The 16427-nt window shown below is 41.2% G+C and overlaps 1 protein-coding gene across 1 annotated transcript in view; it reads left to right on the top strand.

Moving 5' to 3' along the window:
* amn (amnion associated transmembrane protein) overlaps window positions 1-16014 on the top strand; it is a 33359-nt gene extending 17345 nt beyond the window's left edge. The window contains exons 9-12 of the mRNA XM_020514979.2: window positions 1440-1626; window positions 6053-6221; window positions 8328-8445; window positions 14815-16014. Of these exons, the coding sequence (XP_020370568.2) occupies window positions 1440-1626; window positions 6053-6221; window positions 8328-8445; window positions 14815-14916 (576 nt within the window). The 3' untranslated portion in view covers window positions 14917-16014. The remainder of the gene's footprint in view (window positions 1-1439; window positions 1627-6052; window positions 6222-8327; window positions 8446-14814) is intronic.
* Window positions 16015-16427: the final 413 nt, after the last annotated feature.

Raw genomic sequence — 16427 nt, forward strand, 5'->3', positions numbered from 1 at the left:
CACACACACACTCTCACACACACACTCTCACACACACACTCTCACACACACACTCTCACACACACACTCTCACACACACACTCTCACACACACACTCTCACACACACACTCTCACACACACACTCTCACACACACACTCTCACACACACACTCTCACTCACACACTCTCTCTCTCTCTCACTCACACACGCACACACACACACACTTCTTTAGTGTTCAGTTGTTTTCTGCTGATTTATAAGAAGTACAGAGCAAATAATTCACTTGGAAAATGTCTCCGACTTATCAACTCGAATGTCACATTTCACTGTAACTGCTACGGGAAGGGTAACTGGTTTTCTTCAAGATTAAACTGAGTATTTTTACTGCAGAGAACAGGCAGAATCTGCTGGGGAGCACAACAACATACACTTCTTTCTCTCTTTGTGTGGCAGTGCTTCTGTATCTTGTTTCCAGTTCCTAACTGTTGGCTAAGAACCAAACAGCTTCACCGTTAGACAACTTTCAGATTCCTGATCACCTGCACATTGTGGATCATGTTGCCATATGAAATAGAGTTCACAGCAGGTATTAAATTCTTTGCTGTGAAATTATGCAGCCATCTTGGTAAACTCATTTATTTCTTAAAAAAGAAAGTTGTTCTTTCTCATTGTAGACTACAGTATCTAAAGACATAAAAGTAAAAAGACATGTCCTTACATACTTGATCAGTTACCTTCCACTTGAATTTTAAAGATTGCAACTTGCTTATGGATAGTCAGTGAAGCTTGACTCCTGATACTCTGAGATTTTCACTCTTCTATTCCTGAAGCACCCTTCACCACACACTATTATCTGAGTGCTTTCTTCAGTTATAAGCACCAGAGGTAAGTATCTGAGATAGTAGGAACTGCAGATGCTGGAGAATCCGAGACAACAAGGTGCAGGGCTGGATGAACACAGCAGGCCAAGCAGCATCATAGGAGCAGAGGTATCTGTCAGTTTCTGTGTGTCTCCAGCCAACACACTTGAGCATAAAGTTGATGTCATTGAAATGCAAATGGTAAAGGAAATGGTTTGACTGTTATTGTTGTCTGTTTCCATGCTGCCTCCTCATGTGTTATTGAAAAGCCCAGGCACTTTGAGTGCTGTATCAGCGATTTAATAATTTTATATCTTGTCCCTGTGGATGTAATCAAAGCCAGATCATAAAGTTTATTTTTCAATGCAAGAGTATCACATTTTAACGGCAGGGAATGGTTGTGCAGAAAGTGTACCCATGTAGCAATTTTGGCAGCAAATTTAGTCATTGTTGGTCATGACTAATGCCAGTGACCATCCCTGAACCTATTTGTGAAGTGGGAGAACAAAACTGGTATTGTGATAAAACTGCATACTGTGTATTTTCATAGACGTCTGTTATTCAATGCAGCTTGAAAATTTGTTTTCATGTTTATTAGAACAAATACCAAGGTGTGCGCACATCTGTGACAAAAGTTTACAAGAAGCAGTCTTCAAAGAAAACTGTCCTGGCCGATGCTGCTCCTTATATTCAGATTGTATTTATTGATAATGAGACTGAGTCAGCAACAGGAAAGCTTGCAGCTGCACTGGCACAAGATGTTATGGAGGTTATCACTTCCCAAGGTAACTACATATCCACATGATTAAATTATTCTGCTCTGGGATACTTTGAGAAAATCCTGAAGTTGACCTGTGCTGTTTCTGTGTTGTGTCTGTGTTGCGCTGTTGATCTGGACTGGATATTTGTATCCTTCACTCTTTCTGATAGCCATCTAAGGAAATGGTCATGTGAAAAATAAAACAAGAGAAGCTGGGAATATGCAGCAGATCTGAGTGCATCTGCAGAGGAAAACAATCCTGTTTAGGATCAAATTACCTTCTGTCAGTATCCACAGTACTTAGCTTGCGTATCAGTGAGTAAAGGTTTGATTTAAATCAATGGACTGTTTTATTTCACAGTTAGGTGAACATACCAAGGATTGGATATGCATCATTTACACAGTGAGCGGGCGGGATCGGGGGGAGCAGGAGGAAGAGAAGACAACTAACTCGCCCTGTTCTCAGGAGCTCAGTCTTTGATTGTCTCATTGCATGATGGTCCCACTAAAAATAACCTGAAATCCACATTGTACGAGTCAAACCTCCACCTCTCTCTTATAGACTGTCGTGCTGTCCTCTTGTGTACAATGTTAAAATAAACGACCCCACAAAGCAACCATTCAAGACTAACATTATCCAGCAGGCCATTTAGTATTTAACATAAGGTTTTGGAGTAGATTTGTAGCTCGGGTTGTGGATGCTGTGGTTGGATGGCTCACCGAGCTGGTTCATTGTTGTTCCGCAGACGTTTCGATACCCTGCTGGGTAACATCATCAGTGCAGCCTCTGATGAAGCGCCGTAGTGTTTTCACGCCTGGTTTTTAAACGCTGGAGTCTGTTGAGCTGGATTATCTCACTTCCGGTTTTCCTTCGTAGTGGAGTGTATATGGAATGTATACTACACAGTATGCAGTTTTATCACAAGACAAGTTTTGTACTCCCACTTCACAGGAAGGTTCAGGGATGGTCACTGGCATTAGTCATGACCAACTATGACTACATTTGCTGCCAAAATTGCTACATGGGCGCACTTTCTGGAGGGTCAGCCTCCTTTTGCTGGAACATTGGCCCAGTTTTCCACATCATTCTTATGCCACCAAACCTTCAACTTTACTCTCCATGTATTCCTCTATTCTCCTTCATTCCAGCAGCACTCACGCTGCCACATCCCTGTAACCAGTGCTGGGCACACATAAACTCAGTGTCCTGCTGAGCTGGGAAGCCATTGTGCTGTGTACTTATTTTTGTACTGCACATTGTTTTCATTCAAATTAACAGGCAGCTCAAAGTTTGTGCCATTGTTACAAACAGGCCCAAATTAATCAGACTTTATGATTCCCAATCTTAATTACCAGCTTCATCTAATCACCTGACTTTATTTTAATGAACCTGAATACTCCACAAATTTAAGAACTGTTTTTTGTCCTTCAATCATTGCTGTGGAAAAACAAAGATTGTAACCTCTCAAAATATGATGCAGTGAATTACATTTCACACCACGATCCCAAAATGTGTTTGTTGATGGCTTTCTTTGTGGAGTACCAGGCTTTTAGGAACTCCCGTGCTTGTCTCTGCTTTGCTTGTCCCAGGATTTTGGTGTTGTCCCAATCGAATTCGTCCTGGAACAAGCAAAGCGGAGACAAGCACGAGAGTTCCTAGAAGCTTGGTACTCCACGAAGAAAGCCATCAACAAACACACAGAACTCGACCCCATATACACTCCATTGCGAAGGAAAACCAGAAGTGAGGTAATCCAGCTCAACGGACTCCAGAGTTTAAAAACCAGGCGGGAAAACACAACAGCGCTTCATCGGAGGCTGCACTGATGATGTTACCCAGCAGGGTAATGAAATGTCTGCAGAACAACAGCGAACCAGCTCGGCGAGCCAACTAACCACAACAGTATTCAATATAAAATTCAACTAATCACTCATGTGTTTTCTTGGTGTCTACCTTTTGAATGCTAGTGTTACCCCTGCAGTGAGAGTGATGGAAAGCTGCTCACTTTCATTAGGGAGATTAGGAAAATAGTTTTGAAAGGTAGCTTTGAGCAACAGTGGGCCTTCAGAGCCAGGCTTTAGATGGCATGGCTAACAGCATTTTGGGCTAAATGGTAACAGACACGGAGAGAGAGAGAGAGAGAGAGCGAGAGAGACGGGATAGCAGATTCCTGCACTAGTATCCTGCTCAATAGATGGCTCTTCAAAACTCTTGCTAGCTACTGGAAAACTGATTGTTGGGCTGTTGTGAGATTCTATAAGCCCCCCTTGAACATAGGTAGTCACAGCCATGATGGTACCAGAACTTAGATGGCACCCAAGTTAGGTTTACAGGGGAACAAGCTGAAGTTAGCATCTGTGTCCACTGCTGCACACAGATTGTGCGTGGTTTTTGCTTGCACTGTAATGGCAGCTGAGACAGTGACTACCAGACACTGTATCATGGTCTGCAGATCTTCTCATAGTGGGTCACCATTTCCACTCTGGCAGGATGCTCTCTGAGCTCTGCATGAAGATCTGTGCCAAGTTACAGCTGGATTTTTCTGTGCTTTTTGACCGTAATAGCACAGCGAGTTTGTACACTGCCAGTATCTGAGCTGCTGTCTGAGAGTGACAGATACAGTAAAGGTGGTTCTTTTTCATCAGTCTTGGCTTTTACTGAGATATTAAGCTCCCTGCACCTGTTCCTGACCAGGTTGGAGTTCTTGGGTATTCGAAAGAATAAAGGCACAAGGGTAAGGTAAGGCTGAGCTGGGGAGGGGTACAGCAAAATTTGTGTTTTTACACCATTTGCAGTTTTATTATCAGAGAGATCACTGGATAACTGAGAAGTGGGATATAAAAAGATTTTTCAAGTAGGAACTTATTCTTCGATCTCTGTGGTTTTGCTACACTACATTGCCAGCTAAATAGATGATTGCCAGCACAGTCCAACCCATTGGAATTGGTACGGAGGGGCATGCCTGACCTTTGCTAGTTAGCTGCTGCCACCACTGGTTATCTACTGGCCTGTCATGAAGTTGAGAGGGAAGTGTCAATGATTGTAGTGCAATGTTTCGGTCTTATGCCTTCCAAGGTGCATAGTTGGGCACTGTATGTAAGCTTTAAGGGGTGAATGTGAGACTTGTTGCAGTCAAAATATGCGCAGGTAAAGTTTGGCAATAAATTTTTTAAAGTGTTGGTAAGCAATTTGAAGGAGGGATTAGTGAATTCAGCATTGCATGAGGTTAGTGGTTGGCTTCTAAAGATATGAAGCTGGACTTTTTAGCTTAAATTAGGAAATGTGAGTCAGTATATACCCCAGCTTTGGAAACCTGAGCTCATCACATGAATCATAGAATCATAGAGTCCCTACAGTATGGAAGCAGGCCATTTGGCCCATCAAGTCCACACCAACCCTCCGAATAGCATCCTAACTAGACCCACTCCCTCTACCCTGCATTCCGCATGGCCAATCCACGTAACCTACACATCCCTGGACACTATGGGTAATTTCCCATGTCCAATCCACCTAACCCGCACATCTTTGGACTGTGGGAGGAAACTGGAGAACCCGGAGGAAACCTATCAAGTTATCCAAAAGCAGGAGAATTCAAGGCCCGAGGGTGGAATTGGACCTGGGCCCCTGGCTCTGACAGGCAGCAGTGCTAACCATTGAGCCACTGTGGTGCGCCATGTCTGCTTATATCTGACACTTTGTCCAATCACTTCTTTCAGAGGGCAAAATCTTTGGGTTTCCTGACTCCTGAGGCAATATCAAAAGAGTATGGATGCCAAGGTAGACTGGCTAGAGGGCCTGCCTTCTTTTGCTGGAACATTGGCCCAGTTTTCCACATCATTCTTATGCCACCAAACCCTCAACTTTGCTCCCTGTTATCCCTCTATTCTCCTTCATACCAGCAGCACTCACTCTGCCACATCCCTGTAACCAGTGCTGGGCACACATAAACTCAGTGTCCTGCTGAGCTGGGAAGCCATTGTGCTGTGTACTTATTTTTGTACTGCACATTGTTTTCATTCAAATTAACAGGCAGCTCAAAGTTTGTGCCATTGTTACAAACAGGCCCAAATTAATCAGACTTTATGATCCCCACTCTCAATTACCAGCTTCATCTCATCACCTGACTTTATTTTAATGAACCTGAATACTCCACAAATTTAAGAACTGTTTTTGTCCTTCAATCATTGTTGTGGAAAAACAAAGATTGTAACCTTTCAAAATATATTGCAGTGAATTACATTTCACACCACGCTCCCGAAATGCTGAAGCTTATTGTCAAAAAGGAACAATCCAGTTTGAAAACGAAATAACGTTCTGAGTGTTCTGAGGAAGGGTCACCGGACCTGAAACATTAACTGTTTTCTCCTTCACAGATGCTGCCAGACATGCTGAGCTTTTCCAGCAACTTTGTTTTTGTAACGTTCTGACTGCCTGATGTGTTTTAATGCAGGTGACATATTGGGAATTACAAACGCTGAACTCCAGGAAAGCACTAACAGTGAACAACAGGGTGGAAGAACCATGAATGATGGAGAGACAGTTGCGATGGTGGCTGGTGTTGTCATTGCTGTCCTGTTAAGTGGAAGCTTGATATTCCTCATCGTTTCAGGAAGAATGAGGTGAAATGAAATTCTTGTGGAATAGCAGAAATTTACAAATGTTCAATTCGAATTCGGGGAAAAAAGTACTGTGCTGTCCCTATTAGGTTGATTTTAACAAAGTACTCAAAAACTTCTGAATGTTACCACCTTTGGGGTAAAATTTACACCTCTGAGACCAAACTAGTGGAAAGTAGATGGATTTTTCTGCTATTTATGTTCACAGAAAAGTAGTATTTTCTAAAAGGTAAGCCCTGATGGTTGCACTGGAGGGTAATGTTAGGGGAAGGGGCTTACAGTTGTTTGAATGCCTGACTGTGTAGGTACTAAATGTATATACATTATTGATGTTCACAGGCCGATATGAAAATTCAGTGTGCACAGTTTGTCCAAGCAAACTCTTCTCCAAATGTGTCCATCACTCATTTGCCTTGAATTCTCCTGCTTCTGGATAACTTGATGGTGCCTTAAAGCTCTGTGTTAAGTTTAAGCACTCACAGCCTTGAGTTCCAATAATTAACAAATATGGCAACTTTCAAACATGAGGACTTTCGTCTTAATCAGAATTCTTTCAACCTTGTTACTTTTAGGATGATCCTCGATTATGGAGACTTGTTTTAGGAGTAGAATATGTTCTAATCAGTGCCTGTACTGATTGTAATGCTATTCAAAATGAACTGGGTGGTTTTGGGGATAAATTAATATGCTCACATTGTTAAAATACTGTCTGGTGCATCCTGCGTGGTTTACATGCTGCTATTTGCAAACAATTTTAAAGAGGATGGATCTAAAAATTTTGAAAAACTGGCAGACCAATTCAAATAAAAACTCCCACTTTAATAGGGTTTCAATCTGGCAGCTGGCCAATTAGGGTGTAGGGAAAAATGAAATTGGTCCCATCACGGTAACCCCATCGCCATTGTTTACTGATTTGCTTGATTGTACTCCACAGTCATAGAGCCACAGATTAATATAGCTTGGAAACAGACCCTTAGGTCCAACTAGCCCCAACTGACCAAGTTTCCCAAAATAAACTAGTCCCGCTTTGCATTTAGCATATATCCTTCCAAACCTTTCCTATTCATGTACTTATCCAAATGTCTTTTAATTGTTGGAACTGTACTTGCATCCATCACTTCCTCTGGCAGTTCATTCCACGAATGAACCACTCTCTGTGTAAAAACATTGCTCCTCATAGCCTTTCTAAAACTTCTTCCTCTCACCTTAAAAATATGTCCCCTAGTTTTGAACGCCCCCACTCTAGGGTAAATACCCTTGCTATTCATCTTATGTTTGTCGCCCATGATTTTATAAACCTCAGTAAGATTACCCCACAACTTCCTATGCTACAATGAAAAATGTCCCAGCCTGTACAGTCTATTTTCATAACTCAAAACCTCCATTTCTGGCAACACCCTGGTATACCTTTTCTGAACACTCTCCAATTAAATATATCCTTCATGTAGCAGGGTAACCTGAATTGCGCAAAGTACTCCACAAGAGGTCCCACCAACGTCCTGTACAACCTCAACATGACATCCCAACTTCGATACTCAAAGGTCTGAGCAATGAAGTCCTTTAATTGCAAAACTTAGACATTGAACACTGATGAAGGATTGTTTTTCCAATGTAGTCTTATCTCATTGGAGGGAAATTAGAGATTTTTGCAAGCTCTTCTGTCCCCTCGTGAAAAAGAGAGTTGATACTAGTCACTGCTTCTTTACCAGAGCACAATTGATGGGGACCAATCTAGATGCACCAACGTATATCCAAATACAGCAGTTGGCTTCTTGCTGTGACATGTTTGGCTGATGGGCATGCATTGTGCACAATGAAGCAGCTCAAATCTCTGCTTCCATCTATATCCAATTGCCATAAAATCATTGATGGATTTCACTGGCAACAGAACAATACATTAACAGGGCCCAGTCAGATCAGAACTAGGTAAGCCCAATATTGGAAAAAAAAACCTTCTTAGTAGCCAATGTTTAAAAGCTCAAAATGTTCAGCATTGGGCTGTTAGCTTTTGTGCAAGCCTCAAGAGTCAGGAACCAGCAGCACAAAGGCTGTTTCCAGCAGCTTGTGTCTTAAAGCAATAACTAACAGTCTCTGATGATTCTTCTATAGAGTCAACGTTCCATTATGTCTCATCTATTTGAAAAACTATTTTACTTTTGACCATGAAGTAACTATTGACAATGGATTCAGCAATGTGATATTTGGTTCACTATCCAACCTGCCGCATGTAAGTCCTTAAAGTCTGATTCTTTCTGTTGTGAATAGTAAAGGATATTTGAATGATACTCGAAGCATTAAGCAAATAAGGTCTCAAGGGACACAGTTAGTGTGTTAACAGGCTCAGTCTTTGCATGTATTTGTTTCAAGCTAGTGTTTAAGTGGTGAATTTCCTCAGAATATGAGGCAGGAGGCTACACCAAGAGATCATTACAAAAGATCAGAAAGTGCAGTTTGTTGTTGGGAAGTGTGGAAGAAATCTCCGTGCAAATAAAGTCCAAGCTTTCCGTGTGGGAGCTTAAGGGGCTCCTGCACTTCTTGCCTGACAAGAAATTAGATATTACAGAATGACATAATTGTGACAGTGCAAAATATGGCCATTTGGCCTATCATGTCTGCTCCAGCTCTCCGAATATTTTAATTTCATAGGATCATAAAATCCTTACTGTGTGGAAGCAGGCCATTCAGCCCACTGAGTCCAAACTGACCATCAAAAGAGCAGCTGACCCAGACTCACCCCCCTACCTTATCCCTGTAACCCTGCTTTGCCCATGACCAATCACCTAAACTGCTGACTGGCTCCATCCCTGCCTCTTTGACCTGTCTGTCTCCTCTCCACCTATCTTCTCCTCTATCCATCTTCTATCTGCCTCCCCCTCTCTCCCTATTTATTTCAGATCCCCCTTCCCCTCCCCCATTTCTGAAGAAGGGTCTAGGCCCGAAACGTCAGCCTTCCTGCTCCTCTGATGCTGCTTGGCCTGCTGTGTTCATCCAGCTCTACACCTTATTATCTCATCTTTGGATGAATCTTCTTTTCTTCCTGTAACCCTGCACATTGTGTCTATTTAATTAATCGTTCAGTGCCCTCTTGATTGCCTCAATTGGACCGACCTCCACTACACTTCCAGGAAATGCATTCCATACCGGAACTACTTGCTGAGTGAAAAAGAATTTTCTCAATGACAGGTTCTCTCCAATCCAGTCTGTAAAGAGTCCTCGTGATTTTGCAAACTTCCTCTTTCCAAAGGAAAGAGTCCCAACTTCTCCAATCTTTCCTCATAACTAAAATGTCTCAATGTTGGTTCCATTCTTGTAAACCTTTTCTACAATCTCCCCAGTGAGTTCACATCCTTCCTATATCATAGGCTTGTAGCTGGGCTTCCATTGCATAGCCTGCACCTCTCAACTAATTAAGTGGTTGTCAAACCTCTTCATCTGTGGATTGTTTAGGCAGGGGGGAAAAGATCAGAAAGACCCTTTACTGATCCTATCCCATCCATTTTCACTTGCTACGGCAAAAACTCATCAGAATTTAATGAGACCTAATTCATTGCTTTTTCATGACTAAATGTGACACATTTTTCAAAATTAATTATCTATGTAAATTAATAATTCATGCCAGAAACCAATTTATAGACATTTTCCCATTATAAATATTAATACTAAGGAGACCATGTTTATCTTGAAACTTTCTGAAATTTTAGTAAAACCATCACAATATATTTTCTTCTGAAAAGCTAATACTTACAGGCAAATCTTAAAGTAACATAAATGTCGTTTATAAAGTGACATTGTTATTGCTTTCACTTCTAATGCCTTGTACTCCACGAAGGGAGTTGTTCTGGTTTTATGATGTCAAGCAACTGGTGTAGATAATGATTCTTGTCTTTCCTCTTTTGCGGCCTCAGCCATGATGTTGTGTGTGAATGAACCTTTTGGATCAGGCCAAGGGTCTTTACAGATTACCAGTATGCCATGAACCACATGATTTAATCTAATATTATTAACATTATCAATTCCCAACTTTTGAACTTCAATGAGCTCCTTGTTTGCCTGAGACAAGGACATTACAAAGTTTGTTCATTAAATAGGGGGCCATGCAGGGTCAATGAGAAGGTGATGAGTGTCACACTGTGGTCACCCTAAGCCCACAGACATCCTGTTCTGTTTAAAATCATCACTATATATTTTCTTCCGAAAAACTAATACTTACAGGCAAAACTAAAAGTAACACAAATGTTGTTTATAAAGTGACATAGCACTGCTGCCTCACAGCGCCAGAGACCCGGGTTTGATCCCACCCTCGGGCGACTGTCTGTGTAGAGTTTGCACATTCTCCCTGTGTCTGCGTGGGTTTCCTCCGGGTGCTCCGGTTTCCTCCCACAGCCCAAAGATGTGCAGGCTGGGTGGATTGGCCATGCTAAATTTCCCGTAGTGTTCAGGGATGTTTAGGTTAGGTGGGTTAGAATGGGAAATGCAGGGGTAGGGGAATGGGTCTGGGTGGGATGCTCTTTGGAGGGGTGGAATGGACTTGTTGGGCCGACTGGCCTGTTTCCACACTGTAGGGATTCTATGATTCTTTGAAACCTGGTCAGCATGGACAAGTTGGGCCAAAGGGCCTGTTTCCATTCTGTATGACTCTATTTAATATAAAAAAAAGGTCTCAGAAGGTGACTGCCTGACAAAATGTATCCCAGCAACACCTGCAGTGGAGAGTGTGTTTGCATGATATTTATAAATGATGTAGGTGAGAATTTGGGAGAGATAATAAGTAAGTGGATTACACAAAAAAATGAGCTGGGTGGGTGACAGTGAGCAGGAAGGTGTTAGGTTACAGGAGGATATAAACAGATTGGTCAGGTGAACAGATCAATGGCAGATGGAAATTAAATATGATAAAACCTGATAAATATACAATAATGAATTTTGGAAGAAGGAACCAGACAAGGGAGTACTCAATGAATGGCAGGGTGTTAGGAATCTCAGGAACAGAGGGACCTTGAGGTGCTTGTCCCTCAAGATGGCATGCCAGGTTAGTAGGGTTGTTAGGAAAGCATATAGAGCATTTGCCTTTACCAGTCATGGCATAGATTATAAGACCATGGACCCAAACAGAACTTTGGTTAGGCCACAGCTGGAGTACTGTGTGCAGAAGGTGACCAAACAGGTGGATGAGGGTAAAGCGGTTGATGTGGTGTATATGGATTTCAGTAAAGCGTTTGATAAGGTTCCCCATGGTAGGCTATTGCAGAAAATACGGAGGCATGGGATTGAGGGTGATTTAGCAGTTTGGATCAGAAATTGGCTAGCTGTAAGAAGACAGAGGGTGGTGGTTGATGGGAAATGTTCATCCTGGAGTTCAGTTACTAGTGGTGTACCTCAAGGATCTGTTTTGGGGCCACTGCTGTTTGTCATTTTTATAAATGACCTGGATGAGGGCGTAGAAGGATGGGTTAGTAAATTTGCGGATGACACCAAAGTCGGTGGAGTTGTGGATAGTGCGGAAGGATGTTGCAGGTTACAGAGGGACATAGATAAGCTGCAGAGTTGGGCTGAGAGGTGGCAAATGGAGTTTAATGCGGAAAAGTGTGAGGTGATTCACTTTGGAAGGAGTAACAGGAATACAGAGTACTGGGCTAATGGTAAGATTCTTGGTAGTGTGGATGAGCAGAAAGATCTCGGTGTCCATGTGCATAGATCACTGAAAGTTGCCACCCAGGTTGATAGCGTTGTTAAGAAGGCGTACAGTATGTTAGGTTTTATTGGTAGAGGGATTGAATTTCGGAGCCATGAGGTCATGTTGCAGCTGTACAAAACTGTGGTGCGGCCGCACTTGGAGTATTGCATACAGTTCTGGTCACTGTATTATAGGAAGGATGTGGAAGCATTGGAAAGGGTGGAGAGGAGATTTACCAGGATGTTGCCTGGTATGGAGGGAAGGTCTTATGAGGAAAGGCTGAGGGTCTTGAGGCTGTTTTCGTTAGAGAGAAGAAGGTTAAGAGGTGACTTGATAGAGACATACAAGATGATCAGAGGATTAGATAGGGTGGACAGTGGGAGCCTTTTTCCTCGGATGGTGATGGCTAGCACGAGGGGACATAGCTTTAAATTGAGGGGTGATAGATATAGGACAGATGTCAGAGGTAGGTTCTTTACTCAGAGAGTAGTAAGGGCGTGGAATGCCTTGCCTGCAAAAATAGTTGACTCACCAACTTTAAGGGCATTTAAATGGTCATTGGATAAACATATGGATGATAATAGAATAGTGTAGGTTAGATGGGCTTCAGATTGGTTTCACAGGTCGGCGCAACATCGAGGGCTGAAGGGCCTGTACTGCGCTGTAATGTTCTATGTTTTGGTCACCACACTATAGGAAGGATGTGATTACATTGGACAGGGGTGAAAAGGAGATGTTGACCAAGATGTTGTCTGGGATTGAGGATTTCAGCTTTGAAGAGAGGCTGGACAAGCTCAGGTTGTTTTCTTCAGAGCAAAGAAAGTTGAGGGGGGAGATCTGATTCAGTTGTAGAAGATTATGAGGATGAATAGAAAGCAGCTGTTCTCTTATTTGAAATGTCAATAACAAAGGAGCACAATCAAGAACCATAAAGTAGCATAATTTTAAAGTGAAAGCCAGGAGGTTTAAGAGGGTATTTGAGGAAAACCCAGAAGGTGGTAGAGGTCTGGAATGCACTGTCTGGGGGAGTAGTTGAGATGGAAAGCCTCAGAACCTTTAAAAAGTACTTGCACAAACACTTGAAGTGTCTAACATTCAAAGCTATAGGCCTAGTGTGGGAAAGTGGCACTAATATAAGTAGTAATACATGTAGTCGTACATACTTGATGGGCTGAAGGGCCTCATCTGTACAGTATGATCCCACGATAGTTCATCTTAAGAGTTTAACCCTTGTCTGTTATGAAGTGAGCCACAATTGGAGACATTGTTCTTAACTGCCCTAGCATTTTGAACTATCCAATAAAGCTGATACATGAAATTGAATGCTTTTTTTGCTGTTAATGAGTGATTCCATAGTTCAGACATTTTCCTTGTACGCCCAAAGTTTTCAAGACTTTGGAGATGTACAAACATTCACCAGGACCACACGAGGGATGTGGGATTTCAGTTACATGGAGAGATTCGAGAAAATGGGATTGGTCCCTTTCAAGCTGAGATGGTCAGAGGGAAATTTATTGAGAAATTTTCAAAATTGTGAGGGGTTTTGACAGAGCAAGTTGAGAGAAACTATTTCTTCTGACAAACTGGCTAATAAACACTGATGATGTCGTTAAAATAATTGGCATCAGAGGTAAAGGGGAAATGAGAACCTTTTCAAAACTGAGAACTACCAAGATCTGGAATGCACTGGTGGTATTGGATTCTGTCCAGGCTCACCAGACAGCTCTTATCTGCACAGTGTCTTCATTGAGGGCCCTGTAGAATACGTGTGCCTCATGGTAGAGGCCACATGACTACAGCAGATCAAAAAGGACATGTGTAAGTGATTGCATTTCAATACAAACAGATTCTATAGGAGAACTTTGATAGACGACTGGACATGTACTTGAAGTTAATAAATTTGTATGATTTAGAACGTGGGACTAAATTGGACAGCTCTTTAAAAGAGCCAGCACAGGTAAAATGGGTAGAATGGCCTGTTCTTGTGCTGTAAGATTGTATGAACATACAAATTAGAACTGAAGTATGCCATTCAGCCCTTCAAATCTGATTCACCGATGAATAAGATCATGGGTTATCTCTTGGCATTCTGAATTCCACATTCCCATCTCTCCCCTCTAACCTTAATTTCTTGTTAGGAAGGGAATCTATCTATCTCCACCTTAAAGATATTCATTGACCCTGCCTCCACAACCTTTTGAGGCAGAGTTCCACAGTCGCACAATCATCTCTGTTCTAAATGGTCCTTAAGTTGCAACTGTGCGCACATGTTCCAGATTCCCTTCCAGGGAACATAACCTCTCAGCTTCTACTTTTCAGAGTTTTGTAGGTTTCACTGAGATCACCTTCCAGAGCATATTCCCCAATTTATTCAGCCTCTTATCATGGGTACCTATCTCAAGCCAGGGACTAAACTGGTGAATATTCACTGTACTGCCGCCAATACAAACATATCACTCGTTAGGTAGGGAGACCAAATCTATGCACAGTACATCACATGTGGTCTCACCAAAGACCTGTACAATTACAGTAGACTTCTTTATTGCTGTAGTCCAATCTCCTGCAATAAATGTGACAAAATGTGACAGTATAGATTGCTGTCCCTTGTCTTTGCCACAGTATCTAGCATAGCCGAGGATCAGGAGAGTGGTGCCATCCGGCCTATGACCCAGTTGCATTAGGGTTAGGGATAACTCAACTTGATGTTGGTTTTTCATTTTACAAATGTAGAATATTATCAGAGGTTTTGAAACCATCTGAACTAAGGCAATTGGAAGGTATGTCCAGGGCTCAAACCTGCAATGTATGATATATATTTTACATTAGAAATGGACATGTCAACTTTTATTCAGCAGTCCAATGATAATAGGCAACATGTACATGGATAGCCTGATCCAGACTAACTTCTTTTTGCTTTTGTAGGATTCTAATGGCATCTGTTCTGGAGAACAAACAATAAATATTGTTCCATATCAGTCTGGAACCAATATCATTAATCCAGCCTTTAACGAGGAAAATTGTTAAAACTTTCTTGCACGTTTGTCTGTCTTTAATATTCTAAAATCCAAGGGAACTTGCAAAAAATCATTTTACCTCTTCACTGACCAATCATCTGAGGGAAATTTATACGTCAACCATAACTGTAGAAAATTTTATTAATTTCATTTTCAGTTAAAGTCTCAGCAATGAGAATGGTTAGGACATTCAATGATATATAAAGGTTTTTTGTTCCAAAATATTTTTAAAATGTCTTAACATTTTGATTTTCAATCCACTGACATCAGTTCAGCTAAGCAGCTGCCTATCAGAAACTCTATCTCGCCATTGCCAAGTACAGCTCGTGAACATGCAGTATGCTGTTTACTTTCTGTCTGACGGTAAATATTCTCTTCCAGTCTGACTAATTCACTTAATTGAATGTTAGATCGAACTAAGAAATTGAAGTTAACACAATGAATTGAGTCATTTATTGTCACGTGTATTCAATATAAAAATACAGTGAAAAGTGTGCACCTTCGCCATGCATACATGGCACCATTCACATTAACTTTGAATAAGGAAGGAAAAAAGCGATAACTTAAGAGAATCCAACTTTCACTAATTATTTGGCCATGGAAAGGAAAGAAAACATCAACAGATTGATAGCGACAATGGAAAAAAATAAACTGAATGACATGCTAATTTGGAAAGTCAGAAGGAGGAGCAGCAAAAGACATTTTTTGATTGGTTTACTAAACTGACAGAAACTGGGTTAACTTTTCATTTATCCTACAATGGCTATAATGAATCCTTCTAATCTTGAAGCTGGATTATCAGGATTGGATGTCAGCTAACTGACTTTAATTCTTCTGATGGTCAGACTCAGTCCATATTCATATTCTTTTATGATTAAATTGTCAGACTAACAAAGACAAATGTCTCCTTCCAACAGGGAAGGACACCAGACATTTATTACCTTCTTGATTCAAGCTAATGCAGAGGCTAAGCAGTGAGGCTGTTCCTTTGAACCATGAACAGACATTTTAGCATTGCTTTAATTATGTTTGACTATTTGATGTAAATTTTATCAAATGCATATGGCTACCTACAATGAGACATAATTATTTATCTGTTTATGATCCCTTATCCTCAGATACAGATCAGTGATCAAAGAGACAGATACACACAGACTTTGTGTGTTCTAAATACATTTTATGTTGAACTAATGTTTTTAAACAATGGTTAAAATAAAATCATGATTAATGCTTCATGAAAAATGTGCTATTTTAATCTTTTTACTTCCCTGAGTAGTTTTGTGATTCCTGACCCTGTTTTCACACACCCTGACAGAAAATTTTAAAAGTTATAAACCTAGTGTCCAGCTTTTGTCTTTGTGCAGTTAAAAATGTCAATGTAATCTGTCATCATCTTTACTAAAAAAGAATAAGCTCCTTATTGCATCAGATGAAGCCATTAATGTCAATCTGACTTTTCTCTCATCATTGTTAAGGCTGGGGCCAAGTATTTCCATTGTGTTGGTCAGTGTTTATGGGAGA

Source organism: Rhincodon typus, chromosome 8 (assembly GCF_021869965.1).
Source record: "Rhincodon typus isolate 14 chromosome 8, sRhiTyp1.1, whole genome shotgun sequence".
Classification (NCBI taxonomy): Eukaryota; Metazoa; Chordata; class Chondrichthyes; order Orectolobiformes; family Rhincodontidae; genus Rhincodon; species Rhincodon typus.